The sequence below is a fragment of the Mastomys coucha genome, unplaced genomic scaffold, assembly GCF_008632895.1.
Source record: "Mastomys coucha isolate ucsf_1 unplaced genomic scaffold, UCSF_Mcou_1 pScaffold15, whole genome shotgun sequence".
NCBI lineage: Eukaryota > Metazoa > Chordata > Mammalia > Rodentia > Muridae > Mastomys > Mastomys coucha.
This window is the reverse complement of record NW_022196897.1, coordinates 15,145,857-15,166,837: the sequence shown is the minus strand read 5'-3', so window position 1 is coordinate 15,166,837 and position 20,981 is coordinate 15,145,857. Positions and strand designations below refer to the sequence as shown.

At 50.8% G+C, this 20,981-nt stretch overlaps 1 protein-coding gene across 6 annotated transcripts in view; it reads left to right on the top strand.

The window, feature by feature from the left end:
- Vav2 (vav guanine nucleotide exchange factor 2) overlaps window positions 1–20,981 on the top strand; it is a 169,354-nt gene that overhangs the window by 109,919 nt on the left and 38,454 nt on the right. For 3 of the 6 annotated variants that reach the window (XM_031369486.1, XM_031369484.1, XM_031369489.1), the window contains exons 5-7: window positions 16,684–16,786; window positions 18,357–18,371; window positions 19,356–19,454. In XM_031369486.1, the coding sequence (XP_031225346.1) occupies window positions 16,684–16,786; window positions 18,357–18,371; window positions 19,356–19,454 (217 nt within the window). The remainder of the gene's footprint in view (window positions 1–16,683; window positions 16,787–18,356; window positions 18,372–19,355; window positions 19,455–20,981) is intronic. The other 3 variants (XM_031369487.1, XM_031369485.1, XM_031369490.1) reach the window with 1 other exon arrangement.

Below are 20,981 nucleotides of genomic sequence, written 5' to 3'. Positions count from 1 at the left end.
CCCCCCCCCCCCCCGCTACTACATACAGACCAAGCTGGGTCATTTCCCTACAGGGGTGACAGAGCCTTTGGCCTAACTCTTCAACCTGCTGTGGTCAGATGAGTCGGATCATGTGACTGGTGTAGGATTACCCAGCTCTCTGCCAGTGAAGGGAGGTAGCCCACCCTGAGCCTAACCGTGGGAAGGAGAGAGGGGCTGGACAGCCCACTCTACCAGGCTGGGAGGAGCTGGGCCTGCCCAGGACCTAGTTTGTTATTGTTAGGTCCTAACCCGTGTGTCTGCTTTTCTCCCAAGCCCAGGCCTCCTTTGTGCCTTCCAATAGACTGCTATCTTCTCTTTTACCACATGTATTGCCTTGTTCTGAAATAAATGTGGTCCTTCTGTGGCCACCCTCCCAACCCTCTTCACCCTTGTCTCTGTACCAGCTCAGAAAGGAATCAAATGTGCTGGGGTTGGAGTGTTCTGAGCACCTACTGTTTATGGACCCATAGTGGGATTTGCTGCATTCACACCCCTCCCCCGATCTGGGGTGTCTCCTAAGATGGAGCACAGTGTGTTTGCAAGGTCTGTTAGATGTGTCTAACCTTGTGACATTGTGATATGGCATAGTCATATACAAAGGTGTAATGCTCAAGGAGGCCCCCTCTCCCAACTATAATGTCTGAAACAAGTTTATACTGTGTGTTGGGAGACATTCATAGCTGTTCTGAGCCCCATGCAGCCCACAGACACGGGCTGGCGTGCCTGGAACTCATCCACAGCTTGGCTTGTCTGTCCTGGGCTGGGCTGGCAGCCCTGTCAGGCAGGTCTGTGAGAGCTGGAGAGTCCTCACCTGTAGGCAGACCTGGGATGATCCCTTGGGCGGGAAGCCCAGAGTTCCTTCAGACATCTGGTCGAATCCCTCCTGTGTTATAGAGTCCCTCAGAGGGAAAAGGGTTACATGTCATCCAAGGCCTTGAGTCCTTTGCCTGCTATGCCAGATACCACTGTGACTCTGACCCATCTCAAGAGTTGGAGAGGGACATAGGATACTCAGGTGCAGGCAGAGCGCCATAGGGGCACAGGGGATGGGGTGCATTCAGGCTGGTGGCACAGCCCTTCCCTAACCTGTGCTCCAGGTTAACCTGTAGGGTGGTCCCATAGCAGCTGAGGAGCTCTGGGCCTGTGCTGAGAACAGTTCTGATCTTCCTCCTGAGACTTCGTCTGTGTTTTCAGGCAATGTCCCTCAGGTTGGGATTTGAGAGGATGAGGACCCTGCAGATCTTGTGGATCCAGGGCCAGGTTTGAAATAGCCTGATGCCCTCCTGTGGTTTTTCAGACTGCTCCCCTGGAGGCGGCCAGGGTAGCATTTCAGTTCCAAGGACTCCCATGTGACTAGCCTGCCTGCAACCTGGGCACCCACCTCCTTCTTCTTCAAACCTCTTCTGATAGGCGACTGGTCTCTATCCAAATCAAACTGGAACTACTCCCGTGGGAATGCAAGTCGGGGAACACGTAGCCTTGTCCAGCCAAAAGCTGCTCCTCAGCAACAGCATTCCTTTCTCAGCCCCTTAATCCTTAACCCTGAAGTTACTGCAAACCTGAACTGGAAATTACGGGGAAGGAGGGTGTGTCTCAGTCTTTAACTTACAGTTTGGTCCCAGGGCTCAAGTTTAATAAGTCTTCTGTGTTCCCCACCCCCCTTCCCTCTCCTTCCCTTGGAAGGCAGATTTCTTGGTACCCATCTCTGTGGATGGTGTTTGTCCATTACACAGCCTGCCTGAGGAGGGCATGAGGCACCTGGGTAGCAGCTGTGTATGTGGGTGGGTGAGTGGAGGCATGTTCAGAGTATAAGGGATGGACACCGTAATGGTGATTGTGCTCATGTCTGCAGGACCCTTCCAGCCACCCTGACACAGACACTGCCACTTGTGGTAGTGGTGGTAAGGGTGTTAAGCACTGGCTTCCTCACGGATGGTTGAGGGACCTGTTATGCAGCGAATCAGCCACACTGATTAGTTCAGTTGCTGCCTGGGTGCTGAGCCTTGTCTGTCTTGTCTAGCCAGGGCCAGGCCTTGGATATAAAAGTGAGGTGTTGACCCTGGCCTGACTTCTGAGACACTCTGCTCCAGACAGCAGGGGGAAGCTCAAAGGGAATTTTGGGACAAGATGGATGGGTCACACGGGACAGGCACAGGCTGCCTCTGTGTCCCTGACTGAGGGGTCCTGGATCTCCATGTAGCATCTACCCACACTCAGATAGGCCTTCCTATGAGAGCTGCCTGGAGCTTTACAACCCCACAGCACATAGACGAGCCGTGAGTAGAGCCACCTTCTATGCCACCTGAGGATGGTCCTGATTGTCCGCTTGGACCATGGACTCCTGGAGCTGTGGGCTGAGCCTTAGCACAGTCATTTCCTGCCCACATGGTCTTAGCAGGCTGCTTGCTTTGATGTGCCTCAGTTTCCTCTGTAAAACATGACATTAGTATGTGCTGGGAGGCACTGTTGGGAAGATGGACAGTAGTGTCGGATGCTGTGAGTGAGCCACAGGGTGCTCACAGGCACCACGAGCACCTGGGGGCTCCTACCTAATCTGCCCCATTGGCCAAGAGCACCTTTCATCCCCCAACCCCCGATTTCTGAGTGGCTGTGGCAGTGCCATGCAGAGGACATCAGACATAGGTTATGTATGTGACTGCTGGCTTTCTAGTAGCCACACCAAAAATGGAGGAAGAAACAGGTAAGATTAATCCAAAGAATGTGTTTTATTTGAACTGATTGACCCAAAATATTGCCAGAGCAATGTTATCTGCAGATAACAGCTGCCAACAAGTAATTGAGTTTTCTATCACAGTCAGTCAGTCCTCTGGCTGGGCATATGCTATGAGATCAGTCCACATCCATTTGTTACATGGCAGCCGTGCATAGCCTTGAGCCACTGAGCTAGGCAGTGGGGAGTCATAGTCGCAAACATCCTTCTAGGAGCTGGAGCAGAACCTCACTGGATAAGGCTCCCTCTTCAGATTGTCAAGTAATTGTGTGATCAAACAGTCAGAGCAGCTGGTTGAGATGTTGCACACAAAACATAGCCACTTAAAAATGCCATTATTAAGCAAAATAAGTTCAAAAGGAGAGGCCTGTTTTTCAATTGCTCTAAAAATTGGCACCCGGGTTTGCATAATGGTCTGCCTCTGGAAGTGTCTGATCCCATTGCCTAAGCCTGGTATTCACCCCCACCCCCTTCAGCAGGACTGGTGGCTGCTTTGTACTGGAGGGGATGATGGCATGGGAGCAATGTTACAAGTGAGGTGTAGCAGCCAGGGACCTGGGGTCACAAAGGTCTGGCTTTGTTCCCTTCTTTTTTCTCATTTGGGGACCTTCTGTGCCCAGGTGACATGGTGAGAGCATTCCCAGGTCCCAAGAAAGCAAGGGTATGCACCTATGCCCCACCCCTCGTGGGCTGTGTAGCTGTCCCTCTGTGCCCAGGTGACATGGCGGGAGCATTCCCAGGGCTCAGGAAAGCAAGGGTATGCACCTATGCCCCACCCAGCTCATGCAGTGTAACTGTCCCGGCTGTGCTGTGTTGCTGCCTCTGGTTGCTTAGTCCCTCCGAGGGCCTCAGTTTCCTCATCTCCATCTTGAAACATGCACAGATGTTCACTTGAGGTCACAGACTCCAGTCTGTCATGGCAGAGCCTGCTTTGTGCTGGCTCTGACATCACTGTCCTCTGAGGTAAATTAGTTTGTACCTTAAACAAATGGGCTCATACCAAGCCAGGGACTGTAATCTATCTGTAAGTGTATAGCTGCATGTTTTATTGCATTATAAAACAACTTTGCAGCTTTTGGTGCTTTGTGTCAGCATCATGGGTAATTCTTAAGGTATATAAATGAAGGTGGTTTGGAGCCCTTCTGTGCCCTGGAGGAGTTGAGGTGGCAGGACTGGCAGTGATCTGGGAGGGTGGTCAAGTTTTTCCCAAAGCTCCAAGCCTGGGCCGTTCTGTGCAGTGTTCTTTAATGGGAGAGAACAAGGGCCATATCCCTGTATGGGGCCCTCATTCAGGTGGTCCTCCCTCTCGTAGTCCTCCCTCTCATGGTCCTCCCTCTGCTCAACACTGTCAGAGACAGTTTAGAATCCATCTTCAGAGTTTTCAGGTTTAGTGCTGCTCATGAGACCTGTGTGCGCAGGATACCATGCTCGAAGCCTGGGGTCAGTTGGGCATGTTTAGGATGTTTTATGTTCACCCCAGCTTCTTTCCTAGAAGCCAACTCTACAGAAAAGGCCCAGTGGGAAGGAGGAATGGAAAACCAGGCATAGTGAGGCATACTTGTAATGCCATCACTTCAAAAGCTGAGATGGGAGAATCAGGAGTTCAGGGTTAGCCTGGGTCATAAGATACTCTCTCAAACAACAACAGAATGTCTCCAGGCCCCTTTAGAGAGCACCCTTGTTCACACACCCCTAGGAAAAGTTTCAGACCAACCTATTATTGTCTGAGGAAAGCTGAAAGTTAAACGTCCTCCTGTAGAGGTGGGGATGGTTCTCTCCCAGGTCAAGTGCAACAACGCTGTTGGCTGAGGTGATGGGTGGACAGCAGGCCGTGGGCTAGAGGAGAGGGTGGGAGGCTCTTATAGAAAGGCCTTAGCACTGGGCTCACTTTATGAAGCTGCAGTCCTGTCCTGCCATCTTGTTGCCTAGGGCTGGGACACTGGACTTCTTCCATGGGTGACAGGCAGGGATCAGAAGGTCTTTCCCCTTTCTTGTCTAAGCCACCTCAGCTGGACCTCCAGCACTGCCTGTGCGTGGAGCTACCTCTCAAGTGTCCCTTGGTGTCTCACTTGTGCTTTTCCTTGGTGCTGGAGTTCACGTGTATCCTTTCTTGGACGTCTCGGTCCCAGCGTGTAAGCTCTGGCCATGGGGACTGGCTGGACAGAATTAGGAAACCAGTGTTCAGAGACTGTCTCTCTGCAGGCAATTCATGGCTGTCACAATGAGCCTGGGTGGGGGCTTTAGAGTTTGCATCTGGGAGGAGATGGGGCTCTGACAGGGTCCCCTTCTATTGAAGGGCAGTGTGGAGGTGAGGCTCCATGCCTGAATAATTGCCCTTCCATCCCAAGTGCTGCCTGGCAGAGTCTGCCTTGGTGCTAGAGCAGAGGTCAGCACCTGCGCAGACCTGAGACTTGCACCTTGTCCCTGAACATGCCCATCTAGACCTGGAGGACAGAGGCTTCCTACAGGAGGTACTGCTTGGTGTGTCTCAGACTGTTAACTTGTTGTTGTTTTGAATCTTGTACTCACTTTGTAGCCCAGACTGCCCTGGAACTTGCTGCAGCCCTCCTACCTTAGTCGCCCAAGGTCTTGAATCACAGGCGTGTGCCGCTGTGCCTGGATTGGGATTTTTTTTTCAGTGTGTTTATTAGCATATATTAATTATATATAATAATGGGTTTCACTGTGACGTTTTCATACTCATGGACTTTGATTATATTCATGCCTCCTCCACTCCTGCTGACTCTTCTCACAATTACCCCACGTCTACTGTCATGTCTGTCTGTCTGTGCACGTATATGTATGTGTGTGCATTCAGCTCCTGTTACCACAGCGCACACGTGGAGGTCAGAGGGCAATTTCACGTGTGAGTCTTCACGTTCCACGGGGCTTTATTCTTTTTTCTGCTGCTTTCACTGGCATGCTGGCCCATGAACTTCCAGGGGTTCTCCTGTCTGCCCTGGGGTCCCAGGGATGCCCGCTGCCAGGTCCAGCCTTTGCATGGCTCTGGGGAGTTGGGCTCAGATCTTCCTAACGCCCATACACCAGGCACTCTCTCCCAGCCTTCCTTCCTGTCCTTTTTTGGTGACTCATAGAGTTTCATTAGAGTTGTTGCTTACAGGAACCTGGTCACCTTACCTGTGGCTACACAAACCGAAGAAAATGTCTCCCCACAAATAACAAGTGTCTATTGGGATGCTTTCTGAGGACTTTGAATTGTGTGCCAGGTCAGCCTCTGCTGAGTTTTGGGCAGGAGTCTGGGGAAAGTCCGGGGTTCATTTATACCTTTTTTGGGAAATTAGAGCTGGTTGTTCTGACCCTGTCGTGACCTGGGAGTATAGCCCAACCCTCCGGTCTGGTAGTCTGACCAACTGCCCATTTCCAGTGCCTGCAAAGAGGGCTACAGTTAGCTTGGGAACTAAGAAATGTTTTCCTATTTCATTCTGGCCTGAGAGTACGTGGTCCCCAGCTCCCTCACTGTGAGCCTTAGTACAGGGAATGCAGTGCACCTCAGCTGTCACTTTGGCGACCTCTGAGCCAGGGAAAGGAAGGCCCTTCCTGATGTGGGGCAGGCTCCATGTTATGCCTCCTGTTCTCACTATTCAGATGCAGCAGACAAGGCTCAGGATCTCACAGGACCAAGCCAGCCACGGCCTTTCTCTTCTGGCAGAGGCAGCAAGAATGAGAGTGTTAGAGCCGTGTATGGACATGCTGCCATTTTCCAGCTGGGAGCAGAGAGCTTTGTCCTATCTAATGGGGCCTTGCAAATCCAATGATGTCTTTTAGAAACCCTGAGAGATGAAGACTTGACCTTCCTGATGTCACGCCTCTTGTGTTCAGCACAAGTGTGGCACACAGCAGCACATTAAGAGAGAGCATTGCAAAATGAGTAAGCAGGTCACACTGGGTTCTAAAAACCCAGGCCAGATGTCACCTCTGAGAAGCCACCCAAAGCCCTGCCATGCTAAAAGGATGTCTTCTCTAGATGTCTGTCCAGAGCACTGGGTGACCTTGACACTGGTTTCTATTGTTTTCCTACATCCCTGTCCTGGTAGATCGAGCTCCCTTCAGGTCATTTGTAAGGAGCAAAGCAGGCAGATTGTTTGACCTGAGCCCAACATAGAGTGATAGATGGAAGAGCCAGGACCAGCGAGATGGCTCAGCAGGTGAAGGGGCTTGCTGCCAAGCCTAACAACCTGAGTTCAATTCCAGGGACCTACAAGGCAGAAGGAGAGAACTGACTTTTTCACGGTGTCCTCCGGTCTTCATACATTTACCTTGGTACTTGTCTCCACCCATAGAGGGGGTGGGCAGGACACGAGGTGGTAATAGATGCTCAGAATACGGATGCACAGCCCTTATGTGAAGCACCCATTTGTGTTCCCCACATTGCTCCTGCAGAGTTCTATGCCACCTCAGCCTCAACCACACAGGTGGGGGCTCTGCCCACCATTTTGCAGTTGGTTAATAGAGCTTCAGGAGGGGAAGTGCCTTGCTGGAGGCCACACAGCCGATACCATGTGACAGAGGAGGAACTGAAACACTGGGCCATCTGTCAGGGGCCTAGGATGTCCCTATGGGACTAGCCTCGTGACCCAGTGCTACCTTGCCTGTCAGTCTGTCTATATCTGTCCATCTATGGATATTTCTAGGCTCTTCTGCTTAGGAGGGATTCCCAGAAAAGAGGTAGTTGCTGTGTGTGTGTGTGTGTGTGTGTGTGTGTGTGTGTGTCGGGGGGACAGAGCCCCAGCAGACTTGAAGTCAGGTGGATCTGGTCAGATGGTTCCCTGCTCCTACCTGCAGTCAGAGTGATTTCTCCCACAGAGAGTGGTTAAGTGTCTCTGTGTCTTGTCTGTCTGTCCCCACACGCAGACCATCCAGCCCACATCAGCCATTCTTTGCTGCCTGTGCCCTGAGATGAACTATAATCTGGTGTGGGCTGAGGTCACAAAAACGTCCCCTTTGGTTTCCTAGTAACAAGTTCATGGTGGCTTGTCACAGGCTTGCCTGCCAGCCTCATGCTTGGGGATGGCTGGGTTTACACTGTGTGCCAAGCCTGTCAGCTCGATGTTTATGTCCCCTGTAAACACCCAGTGCCCAAGGCAAAGGGCAGTTGCTCATTTCTCCCTGTTTTTCAGAGTGAGGGAGCTGGGCAGCTGCCTCGTTGAAAGGCAGGATACCAGAATCAGCTACCATGTGGGCTAGTGAGTGAGGCTGTGGGCCACAGAGGCTCAGGCAGGAGGTGGGGAGGACACTTTGGGCTCTTTCTGGAAGAGCTTAGTCTGGTGTCAGAGGAGTCAGGATGCTGCGTCTCTCAGTGGCAGCGGCTTCAGGAAGCTGCAGGAGGGAGAGGCTAGAGCAGGAGGGACTGGGGCAGGTAAGGGTCCTTCACATAGTGTGGCCCAGCTATGTCTGATTGTCATAGTCCTGCCACGGTGTGGGGTGGTCACTCCACACACATGTTCTTGTGTATTTTCATGGCAACTAGATCAAGAGGGGTGATTTCTATAACCCTGAGAGGCCTGTGTAGCCCCTGGGCTTCCATAGCCTAGCCTTTGTGCTCATTTTTTTGCTGTTTAATCTTGTGTCATGAGGCACTTAGCATGTGAAAGGCCGTGGGTTCTGCCCAGCTTTCTGTCTGTGTGAATGTCTAATACGCACATGAGTACATCAACCTTGGCTGCATTCCTTGGGCGCCATTTTTTGTTTGTTTTTTCTTTTGAAAGAGGTTCTGTCAGGGGCCTTGAGTTCTCCCATTAAGTCAGGTTGGTTGGCCAGCAAGTCCCAGACACTTGCCTTTCTCTACCTCCCCAGACCTGAGATCACAAACACTATTCCCCTCAGCCCCCACAAAGTGAACGCTGGAGGTGGCATCATAAAGCTTGAGCTTGTCACCTCACAAAGCAACACTGAAGTAATCCCCTTTTCATCTAAGCATTGTCCCCTGCCATGCTCCCACCTTGAAGCCATCTCTACCTTAAGGATCAACAAGGATTTGGGTGCAGAACTGATTTTAGGATGAATATGGGTCAACCCAGAAGTATATGATTGTTGCTTGTTTATGTTGATCACTGAGATTATTGTATTTTTTTTTACTTTACCATGTTTGATTTTACTTTTAGTTTTATTTTCATTTTAAAAGAACTCTTCTTTGTTGTTCTCTTCATTTCTCTGGTACTTTGGAGTATGCGTGTGTGAAACTAAAGTTCTGCGGTTTTCTAATTGCTAATAACATGCATGAAGCTGTTCGTTGACCTGAATTAATTAAATAATGGGCAGAGACTGCATCGTATAAATGCAGATGGCATCGGTGTGGAGAGTCTGCTCAGGGGCACCCTTGTGGCTCTGTGTGTCAGTCCAGGATACAGACAGCAATCAGATTGGCTGCTTCTGGGCAGGACGCTTTGAAGATAGGGGTGGGGGGAGGAAGGCGGGAAGGAGGGGGAGGGGGAGAATGTGGGGTCTGCAACTTTGAGGCTCTGCCACCCTAGGTTAAGGCACTAGAACAGCTTCACACACATACACACACACACACACACACACACACACACACACACACACACACACACAGATTAACTCACTCATACCTTTTCTGCTTCTGGATGACCATGTTTGACCTGAGGGTGTTTAAGAGAGATGGTGGGAAGTGGTGTGTGAAACACAATTCTGCCAGAATGGATGTTCCTGGCCACCATTGATTTTGGGGAAGGCAAGATCAGAACACAACAGTAAATAATGTGTTGGGTGATCATTCTGGGGGTGTTCCCCGGTATGATGTGATGTTGCGCTATCTGCTGGAGTCTATTCCCAGTGTCTCAGTACCATGCGATGCTAAGGTTTCTGCTGTAGTGTGTTCCCTGAGTCCCAGTACCATTGATGCTGTGGTGTCTGCTAGGGGGTGTCCCCAGTATCTTAGTCCTGTGTGAATGGTGTTTCCAGCTGCCCAGTCCTGTGGTCTTGTTTGTTCTGTGACCAGAGAAGGATAAACCTTAGTCTCTCTTTTTCTACCTGACAGTTCCCTCAGAGGCTTTTCTGTATGTGCTCATTGGAGGAAGGCCACTCCTCCAGTCACTGTACTGTCACACATAATGGTACTCTCTAAGCCTCCATTTATGCTGGTGCATATGGGGATTGCCTGATATCTAAGGAGAACTGGCTCTCTTCAATGATGGAATGGTAAGGTCAGACTAACATTCCTCCAGCCAGTAGTGCCAGTGTACTCAGAGGCGCTGGACAGCAGACAAAAGCTGAGAGAAAGTGGAAGGAATAATCTCATAAGCATCTGTCAGTGAGAGATTGTCTAGATCAGGTCGGCCCCTGGGCATAGCCGTGAGGGATCATGTTCATTGGCATGGGAAAACCCAGTCCACTGTGGGTGGGTCCATTCCTTAGCAGGGGATCATGGGGGATCATGGGCTCTGTGAGAGTGCAGAGAGTGGGAAAACCCAGTCCACTGTGGGTGGGTCCATTCCTTAGCAGGGGATCATGGGCTCAGTGAGAGTGCATAGAGTGAACTGAGCAACCAGCATGCTAACCACTCTAGCATGTACTCTGCTAGAGTGAGAGAACATGCTCTCTGCTCTCTGATGTGATCTGCATGTGGTATGACTGGCTGCTTCGAGTCCCTGCTGCCTGACTTCCCTGCAGACACAGACTGTATTCTGGGTGCCAGATAAACCCCCTTTCTCTTAAATAGTTTGTTTGCCAGAGTATTTTGACACCAGCAGCAAAAGCAAAACTCACATAGAAACTGGTACTGAGAATAGGTGGGGCTGTGGCTGTTGTGAACCTGATCATTTAGCTTTCAGGCCTTTAGAACTGCTTTGTGGGAGGAACATGAAGACTTTGAGACTTTGGGCTAGGAAAGTTATTGAGTGCTTAGAGTCAGGGTCTCAGTGAGCAGAAGTCCCGAGCCTACTACCCACATCCACACTTGACCCTTCACACGTCAGGGACCCATGAGTTTCAGCAAACTGTGGAAGCAGCTGGAAGTTGATTTCTGTGGTGGTGTCAGCTCTGCCTTCTACAGGACAGAGTTTGAGTCTAGCTGGGATCACTCTTAGAATAAAACATTATGTCAGGAGAAGTAGCAGGATCCAGAGTCTCCATGCATATGTCATAATGTCCTGTAGTCAGTTAACAAAACTAGGTGTCATGGCCTGTGGTGGAGTTTCAGAGGACACGGTGTAGGGATTAGTTCTTTCCTTCCACTGTGAGGAGAATAAGAATGGAACTTGGGTTGTCAGGTAAAGGTTTCCCAACAGTCCATCTCTGTGTTGTAAAAGAAGAAAGCTGGGGGGCTTAGACCCTATCACACACATTCCTGTAAACTGACATGAAACAGCATTGTTTGCACACTGCACAGGGCAGCCAGGTGCCATGGGTCAGAGGCGAGAGCTCTGGAAGGGACCCAGAGCTTTAGGGCGGGATAGAAGTTTGTCCAAGGTGTTTAAGAAGCCAAACAGAAAGAAGGAAGTCCTGGGCAGATCACTCTGGAATACACGGGTATTCTTGTGGGATATTATATACAGAATTAGTTCATTTGAGTGGATCCAGCACCTCAACAGAAGCACTGAAGCAAGATGTCAGGAGCCCTCTGTAGCTTAGAGGAAAGCAGAGGTTTCTTAGGTAAGATAAAGGGGTTTTTTCTATAGGATTACAAATAGTTTTGGGGTGGCACAGAAGGAAATCTGAGAAGTTAGCCTTTGTTCAGTTAAGCATAAATGCTTAGCAGGGTCTAGAGGTGGCTCAGAGGTCAAGGACATTAGAGGTGGCTCAGAGGCTAAGGACTCTTGCTGCTCTGGCAGATAACCTGAGTCATGTTCACCCAGCTCCTGTGTATTGGCTCACAACCACCTGTAACTCTAGTTCTTAGTGGATCTGATGCCCTGTTCTGACCTCTGAGGGCCCCAAGCACACATGTGGTACACAGACATACAGGTAAAATAACCGTATACATGAAAACAAGAAAAAAAGAAATGCCTATCAGGACTATTAAAAAAAAAATAAAACAAAACAAATAGCCAGTCTAGAGATGGGGTGAGAGGTTGTCACCAAACATATGCCAAAGCTTTTACCTGCAATATATAAAAAGCTTAAAATTCAACAAGAGAATCTTCCAAGATTTAGAAATAGAAGTTTTGAATGTACCTTCCGTAGAGGAAGATAGACCATCAATACACAACCAGTAGTCAGTAGGGAAATGCAAAATCAATGCTTGTCCACTTCAGCGACTAAACTACAAAGCGTGGCTACAGCAGTAGCTAGAGGAGCGGTGAGGCACCGGAACTTGCCCAGACTTGGAGGAATGTGGATGCTGCAGCCATAGGGAAGAGCATTGGGCAAATGCTTGTGAAGACAAGCCTGCCCTTCTCTATACCCAGCAGCTCCAGCATGTGGCTTTCAAAAGAAGTGAAAGTGTGCGCTCTCCCGGGCTTGCTCGCTCTGTCTCTGCGGGAGAAATGCTTACATAGCAGTTTCTGTTCATTATACCAACACTACTGTGTGTGATCATGTGTGTGCGGTGTGCACTTGTACGTGTGGAAACAAGGGAAACTCTGGGTTTGGGCATTTTTCTTTAACTGCCACCCATTCTTTTCTTAAAAAAAGATTTTTAATGTGTTTTTTAGGATCTGTTTCTTTTTGACCGTATGTGTGTTTTTCGGGCATGTATAAATGTGTACCATACATACAGAGCCCATGGAGACTAGAAGAATGCAATGAATACCCTAGGTCAGGAGTTAGGGATTGTTATGAGCTGCCATGTGGTTGCTGGGAACTGAACCCAGGTACTTCACAAAAGCAATCAGTGCTCTCACCACTGAACTATCTCTCTAGCCCCAGATTTCTTCTGTTTTTAAGCATGTATGGGGTGGAGGCATGTGCAATTGGAAGAGCAGGTTTTCACAGAGTTCAGAAGAAAGCTGAAGGTGCTGGGAACAGAACTTGGGTCGTCTGCAAGAGCAGTATGTGCTGTTCACCTCTGAGCCCATCTCTCCAGCTCCCCTGCTTGCTCCCCATGGCCTGAGTTCACCAGGTTGGCAAGGCTTGCTGGCTAGGAAGCTGCATGAGTCCATTTCTCTGTGCCTCCCTGGTGTTGGCACTACACTCTGTTATACTTTTAAGTGGCCCAGTTTCCACGGAAAAAGAGATTGGATCACATGGTACTACTCGCTCAGTATCACAAAGGACCGGATGCAATTCGTTGTGGACTCAGAGATGAGATGCAGAGGTCAGAAGCCAGATGCCAAAGGAAAGAGCTGTCTGTGCGGTTGACTTTGCTATGGGGAAGGCGGTCTATTGAGAATCAGCCAGGAGGGAGGCTGAGGGTGGGGATGGAGAAGGGATTGGTGGGTCTGTGGTAAGGTGGAATGGGTTGGGACTGGAGTTGGAGAGTCCCTTTGTTGGAGTGAGTCAGCCAAGGTGCACTGTTAGTTTTAGAAATCTTCCTTACCAAAGACACTAGGAAAACTCCATTTTGCATGGTTTAGGAGGCCAATGGATACAGGTGTGTATAGCTGGGATGGAGAGTCACTTGGGAGTGCTAAAAGCTTACCTATTGAGGGGTCACCTTTGCCTGAGCCCACAAGCTCGTGGGAGATATGACACTGTCATTCAACAAGCCTCATCTTACTAGGAACTGCTGGGACTTCCATGCAAACCCCACTGCTGAGTTGGGCTGCAATGGGCCTGATCCCTCCCCCACCCAAGGTTTGCATATGCCACCTGCTCTTTGTACATTTGTCCGTCTGTTGGAAGCTTCAGAGCCCAGTATCATGGAATATGTGGACAGGAATGCACATTTTACTATGAATCAGAGCAGAGGTCACAATAGAACCATGGCCTTCAGCCATCCCACCTTCAACTGAGTTAGGAGCCAGGCCCTTAGTAGAGCTAACAGTCATGCTTCAAGAGCTGGTTCCAGTAAGTCCTAGGTAGGGTCTGTGTACAGGTCTTTATTGGCAAGGAACTCAGCTGAGTGGGGCCCAAGTCCTGGAATCGTCTTGGATATCCTCACGAGGTGGGATGAGAGAAAGGGGGGTTCCGATGCTGCCTGGTTTCCGACCCATAAGACCCCCATTCAGGCTCAGCTTTCTCCCATTTGACACCCTCCACTGACTTGTGGAACGTCAAAGCTCCCTGTCCATCACGTCCTTCCCGCAGCCTGTTGGAGCGAAGCCGGTGTCTGTCTCTAGACGGGAGGTGTCTCATCTGCCTGGAGCAGTCTGCTTCTGAAGCCTGGAAGCAGGTTTCCCTCAGTTCCATGTGGTCGGAATTCTAGACAGCTGCTGTGCCTCCAGCCTCGCTCTATTGCACAACAGAAGTTTGGCCTACTAGTATCTGCCAGAGAGGACCTTGAAGCCCTCACCTGGCCCAGGCGTCTGGAGAGAAGAGTGGCAGGGCTGGACCCTTTGGCACAGAGCCCAGAGAAGCCAGGGAAAGGATTTATGTTATCTCTAGTGACAGTTTCCAGGAGACAGCCAGTCAGACCTGCCTAGGGTAGGTCAGCTGGAAAGACCACAGGATGTTCTGAGGTGAGCCTGACTTCTGAGTGTAGGCCCTGCATGGCAGGGGACTGTGTACAACCCACTGTGTGTCCCCCAGTTATGATGACCCAGTACAGGCAAGGAGAAGAGCCAAGAGGACTTGGGGCTCAGGCCATGGGGAGTGTATGTGTGCACATTTGCTTGTGTGGAGGCAAGCACAGGCCTATGTATTATTTAATGTGGAAAATGGCCACCTCTAAGGACTTAAAAAGATCAAGGCTTTTAAAAACTTAAGTTGGCGGGTCAGTGAGATGGCTCAGAGAGTAAATGCTTGTGTGCAAGCCTGGCACTTCAGTTAGATCTGTGGAGTCCAATTAAATGTGGAAAGAGATAATGGAGTCCACAACCTTATCTGACTGTCACATGCCCTGTAACACATGGATCTCCTCACCATATGCACGTACACAATAATAAAAAGAGCTTAAGCAGAGCGTGGTGGCACATCCCCCTCATCCCATGACTCAGGAGACTAGTGGGCAGGAAGAATATCATAAGATTTAGGCCAGCCTGGGCTCCAGTGTGAGTTCTAAGCCAGCTTGACCTACAAAGTTGAAACTGACTTGAAACAAAGAGAAATTTGGTGTGGGTAGAAAGCTTCAGAGTAGATCGGCAGTTCTCTGTGTAACTGTTATAATTGATTGTCCTGTGTCTGTATCTCTGAACCCTGGGGCATGGCTGCCTCTTCTGAGGCAGTGGGTGTGGGATGGCACTGTGACTTCGTGAGGAGACCTGCAGCATGGTGGGGAGGGTTCAGAGTGAAGGAAGAGTTTGCTGAAGTGTGGGGCAGCCTCATTAGCAACCACAAAGCGGGTGGAAGCGTGTTCTGAGGACTCAGTAGCCCCAGGTGTGCCTGGGGACCCTGGACATGTAGGCAGGGGTCTGAAGAACAGCCGCACAGAGGCGCCTGTGGTGCTTAGAATCATAAATGTCCCTTGTAGTCTTAGGTTCCCAGTTGCTGGCAGTGTTTGGGAGGTATGGCCCTGCTAGAGGAAGTATGTCATTGGAAGTGGAAGCAGACTTTGAGAGAGAGAGAAAGAGTGCACTCTCTCTGCTTCCTGCTGTGGTTAAGATGTCAACACTGGGGCTAGAGAGATGGCTCAGTGGTTAAGAGCACTGACTGCTCTTCCGGAAGTCCTGAGTTCAAATCCTAGCAACCACGTGGTGGCTCACAATCATCTGTAATGGGATCTGATGCCCTCTTCTGGTGTGTCTGAAGACAACTACAGTTCACTTACATATAATAAATAAATCTTAAAAAAAAAAAAGATGTCAATACTGCACTCACTGTCAGGGGAGGCGGTGGTAGATGCTGGTGCTTAGCTCATTTTCTCCTTCGTCCTCAGTTCAGGGTCCCAGTGAGTCTTCCCACCTCAGTTAGTGTAATCTAGAGGCCCTCCTCAGCCATGCTCAGAGGTTTGCCACTTTCTATTGCTGTGAAGAGACACCATGGCCAATGTAACTTATAAAAGAAAGCTTCTAGTGGGGGCTTGATTACAGTTTCAGAGTGTGAATCCGTGGCTGTCATAGTGGGGATCATGGCAGCCAACATGGTGCTGGAGCAGTAGCTGAGATTTGCATCTTATCACAAGTTGGAGGCGGGGGTGGAAGGAGAGAAACTGAAAAACTGACTGAGTTTTGCTTGGGCCTTTGAAGCCTTGATGTCCACCCCCAGTAACACACCTCTTCTAGCAAGGCCACACCCCTAATCCTTCCCAAAATAGTTCCACCAGCTAGTGACAGGACCAATCATTCAAATAAGCCTCCTGGTCCCATTCTCATTCAGAGCACACCAGCGACTGTGGGCACCCACCAAGTAGACAGCCAGTGTTAATTAGTGGTTACGAGTAGCTTGGAGGAGGCCAAGGAATTGTGAGCAGAATTGAAACTTTCCTGAGTTTTAAACTGGTCTTTGCTCTCCTGGGCACTGAAGGTCACCATGTATTCTGTGTCTCTCTCCATTCTGCATGGTGTCCACAGTGCGTAAGAGGCAGCCATATGTGGGTCCTGTACCCTTGACTTTCATGATGGGGCCACAAGGACAATGGCACACTTGGGGCTCCTGGGCATGGGCTGAGCCAGGAGCTCTGTTCTGGGGTAAGAGCTGGGCATTTCTGCCGATCATCCACAGAGGATCCCAGTGAAGGAAGGCGGCTCTGGCTGGTGTGTCTCCGGCATTTACTCCAGGCTTAGGGCATCGCTGGGGAAGGGAAAGCTTTCAAAGCTTTCCCCATGGCAGCCTGTGCCGGGCTGATTCAAAGCCACAGAGGAACTCCACTGTGTAGATGGGGAGCCTGAGCCAAGGTGGGAGACACAGAATTGCTCTGCAGCCTCCTAGTCCAGGCGGCTAGACCTTTCTCCCTTGCTCACCGACCTCTCCCTGTGCAGCGAGCATGACCTGGGCGAGGACATCTACGACTGTGTCCCGTGTGAAGATGAAGGAGATGACATTTATGAGGACATCATCAAGGTGGAGGTACAGCAGCCCATGGTGAGCACCCACCCCACCCCCACGCGGGTACCACCCTTGCTATAGGCAACTGAGCCTTCCCATGGGAGCTGCCTGAGTACAGACCCAGGTCCTTCCTGGCCTCCCCCCTGGGGGACATTACCCTACAGTGTCCTTGCAGTTCTGTTGAGACACTGTGAGGGCCCTATGACTGTTGGGCTCCTCCAACAGAGTGGCTACAAATTTTTTCTTAGAAGGTTCATAGTCCTGCCTATCCACAGAGGTTTAAAATAGTAACTCTGCATTCAGTCTAACATGGTGCTACTAAGCACGCATCATTGTAACTCTTTGTGTGCAGAATGAGAAGGCAGGTGGCGCTCAACCGGCCAGCTGCGTGCCTTTTATGTTGAAGGGTATTTATTTTCACGCAGCCTTGGCTAATGATCTTGCGGACGATGGTTTGTGCCAGTTCTGGCCTATTGCCAACAGCTGCTGTATGGAAGGTGGGGGTCCGCCTGGAGGGATCCAGAGAGGGGGCCCTGGAGGGGCAGGCCACAGCTCCCACAGACCCCCCCCCCCCGAACTCCCCGAAGGTGGGCACCCTGCCACTTGTCAGTTGTGGAGGCTTTTGACACATGTGTATTCCTGGAGAAGTGGGAAATGTATCAAAAGCCAATATTTCTGTCTTCCATCTGTGTGGGAGCCTCCAGCTGGTGGCAGAGAAACAAAAAGCTGAGAGAAGAATCCTAAAGAGCCCATAGAGCATCTCCCAGGCTGCTGGTGTCCCGCTGTGTCCCTGGCTTGGGAGGGGAGATGGAGGCTGTACCGGTGTATTGCGGCTCCTTGCACCACTCTCAAATCACCATGCACATTCGTCTCCGGGCGTCTAATGATTAGTCTTTTCCCTATCATGCTCGGGGCTCCAGAGCAGGTGGGAGAGGCTTCCATAGTCAGCTCTACTCCCCAGCCTTGCTGAAAATCTGATCAGGGCTTCCCCAGAGCTGGCCTGCTGTGGCCTAGGAAGCCCCACCAGGTTGGTTAAGGCCTCTCTGGGGGTAAATATCAGTATGCAGGCACGGTGGCTTGTGGATGCGCCCATGCTCTCCTGAGACTCCTGCAGCTCTCCCAAGAGCTAGTCACTGTCCCTGGTCCTGAAGAACCCCAGGACAGGAACATGTCCTAAAGGCCAGCCAGTGTTCTAATATCCAGCACTGATGTTGGATCTCCTGAGTTGTCTAGTCCATCCACAGGGGGGATGTAGACTTCTTGCTGTGGGGGGTCTCTGAGATAAAACAAAGGGTTTCCCCACCTCTCATCCTGTCCGGAACTAGCTGTCTAAGAGTGAGGTAATTGGATTCACTTGTATGTAGTGAGGTAAAGGCAGGTTCTGCTTTCAGAGCCCAGCATGGAAGGATCTGCAAGGAGACTCTACACCTTATGCTGTGTCCTGGGCCTTCCACAGCGGGCTCTGGGAAGGGCTATGACGTGGCTGTTGGGGCTGGGGCTGACTGTAGGGTGGGCTGCCGGTGGTGACCCTTACTTCCCAAGCGTGGCTTGAGGACAGTGGACACTGCTGACTGGTTCAATCTTGTTTGCTCCTCCATGCCTTCAGATCAGATACATGCAGGTAAGTTTCAGGTAAGACAAGCTAGGTGGGTCCTGCCGGCGGTCTTTCCACCTGTTGGGAAGGTATCAGAGGCCATAGAGAAAGTTAAGGACCATGTTCTCGTTGAGACATGGACAGGCAGATCCACCCCATGGGCCTCACTGCTACCCAACTCCATGCTGCCTCAGATGCTGATGGACCTCGCTAAGTCCTCGCTCCATGTTGCAAAGTGCTTGAAAGTGCTGAGGTGTGGAGCCTAAGGGTCCTCTTAGGACCAACAGGAGGGTAGCTGGGTAGGCATCTGTCCACTATTAGCTCTTCAGAATCTTTGGGGCGGACCAGGCTCTCTGAGCTGAGCAAACCAAAAGAAAGCAGCTGTAAAGCTCCTCACAGCCGGCGCACTCCACCCTGTGCAGCCCGTCTCCCCGTCAGGGAGTGTGCTCCTGCTGTAGAAGTATGGTCCCCAGGTGACCCACTGGTGAACTGTTAGCTCAGGCCCTCTGGGTGCAGGCCGGTTGCTCCTCAGGCCCTCTGGGTGCAGGCCGGATGCTCCTCTGGGAAGTCTGGCCTTTGGGGCATTTGGTTTTGGAAGCCAGAATGGGTTAGCTGTGGGTCTCCAAGGAGTTAGCCAGTGCCAACTGCAGGACAGGGCTGACCCACTCAAACAAGTGCTATGAGCACACCTCACCTGTATGTGGTAGGGTCCTCTCCTGAGGCTTTTATTGTAGGCTGATGAGGGTTCCGGGTTCTGAATCAGGAGTGAATACCCAGGAGTCTAGAAGCCTAGTGCCTCCCTTGCTGCTAACCCTCAGACCTCTCCTGTCCACCTGCCTCAGTTTCCTCAACCACAGATAATGGGGGAGGGGCTGTGGCCTCACTGCACACTCAATAATCTCGTGGCCATACTGGAAAGGTATCATCCTGTTGTGTGGGACAGGTGGCCGGCAGCGGTTACCTGGATGGCCAGGTAGTGGGATCCTGGCTCATGTGTCATGTCTCCTCTAGAAAATGGGCATGACTGAGGATGACAAGAGAAGCTGCTGCTTGTTAGAGATTCAGGAGACCGAGGCCAAGTACTACCGCACCCTGGAGGACATTGAGAAGGTGAGAGCCATTTGTCCTGGAAGCCCAGGGTGAGGGTCTTAGCACCCGTCCCAGCGCTCTCTCTCTCTCTCTCTCTCTCTCTCTTTCTCTCTCTCTTCCTCTTCTTCCCCCTCCTCCTCTCCCTTCCCCCCTCCTCTCTCTCTCTCTTTGGCTGTGAGGAAACTCTGACCAAAAGGAACTTAGGGAAGTGAGGAGTTCATTTTATCCTAACTTGGAGATTACAGTCTCAGCGGGGGAATCAGTGCAAGTCCTCAAGCAGAAACCACGGAGAAAAACTGCTTGCTGGCTCATACAGGCTCATGCTTAGCTAAACAGCCCAGGAGCACCAGGCCAGGGGCTGGTGCTACTCATAGTGGGCTGGGTCTTCCTGCATCAATGAATGATCAAGCCAGCCCCCAAGGCATGCCCACAGGACAGTCTGAACTGGGCAGTCCCTCCATTAAAACGCTCTTCTCGAGACTCTAGACCAGAAGGTTTCAATTGAGACCCTTTGGGATCTCAATTCAGATATCCTGCATCATAGCAGATACTTACATTATGAGTCATAGCAGTAGCAAAATTACAATTATGAAGTAGCAATGAAATGATTTTATTGTGGGGGGTCCCTACAACATGAGGAACTGTATTAAAGGGTCATAGTTGTAGGAAGGCTGAGAACCACTGTAAGTTGACACAGCACTCTGGGGTAGCAGCCCCTCCACCTTGCCGTAATGTTCCCACATAAGGTGTCTCCCCTCCGTTTTGTGGAAAGCCTCCCAGTTCCCCAAGCCTCCCCTCGCCCCGTGGGGTATTCTGGTGCCTTTGTTGGTAGCCAGGAAAGTAGCACATTGAGTGTGATGGGCCATGTGACTAGATGCCACCCAAGGCCCTGAGTACTGCCAGTGGCCTATATCCATCTACCTTGCCCCCATCACCACACAGTAGGCCTTGCTTTGGAATCTTCCTGGTGCATCCATGCCCTTGAATAAAGAACAATACCGCCGTCAGCTAAAATCCTCTCGGCTATTCTCTAGTGTGGAGTTTGACCCAGTGTCTTAGATGGTTTCCATTGCTATAAAGGACAACATTTAATTGAGGCTGGCTGATAGGTTCAGAGGTTCAGTCCATTATCATCAAGATGGGAGCATGGCAGTATGCATGCAGACATGGGGCTGGAGGAGCTGAGAGCTCTACATCTTCATCCAAAGGCAGACAGGAGAAGACTGGCTCCCAGGCAGCAAGGAGGAGGGTCTCAAAGCCCACCCCCACAATGGCACACTTCCTCCACCAAGGCCTTACCTTCTCCAACAAGGCCTCATATCTAAATAGTGCCACTCCCTGGGCCAAGCACATTCAAACCATCATACCCAGTGTGGCTTGAATGGCAAGTAGGGAGCCTCCTACCCCTTGACCCAGGCTAGCCTTACTATGGCCTCCACAGAGCTGTGCTGTGAGCATGGGTTGTGGCCTTGGTCCCAGCCTGCTTGCCCATTGTGCAATCCTATATTTGTGCAGTCACACATTGCCCTCTGCATGTGCTATCCAGTG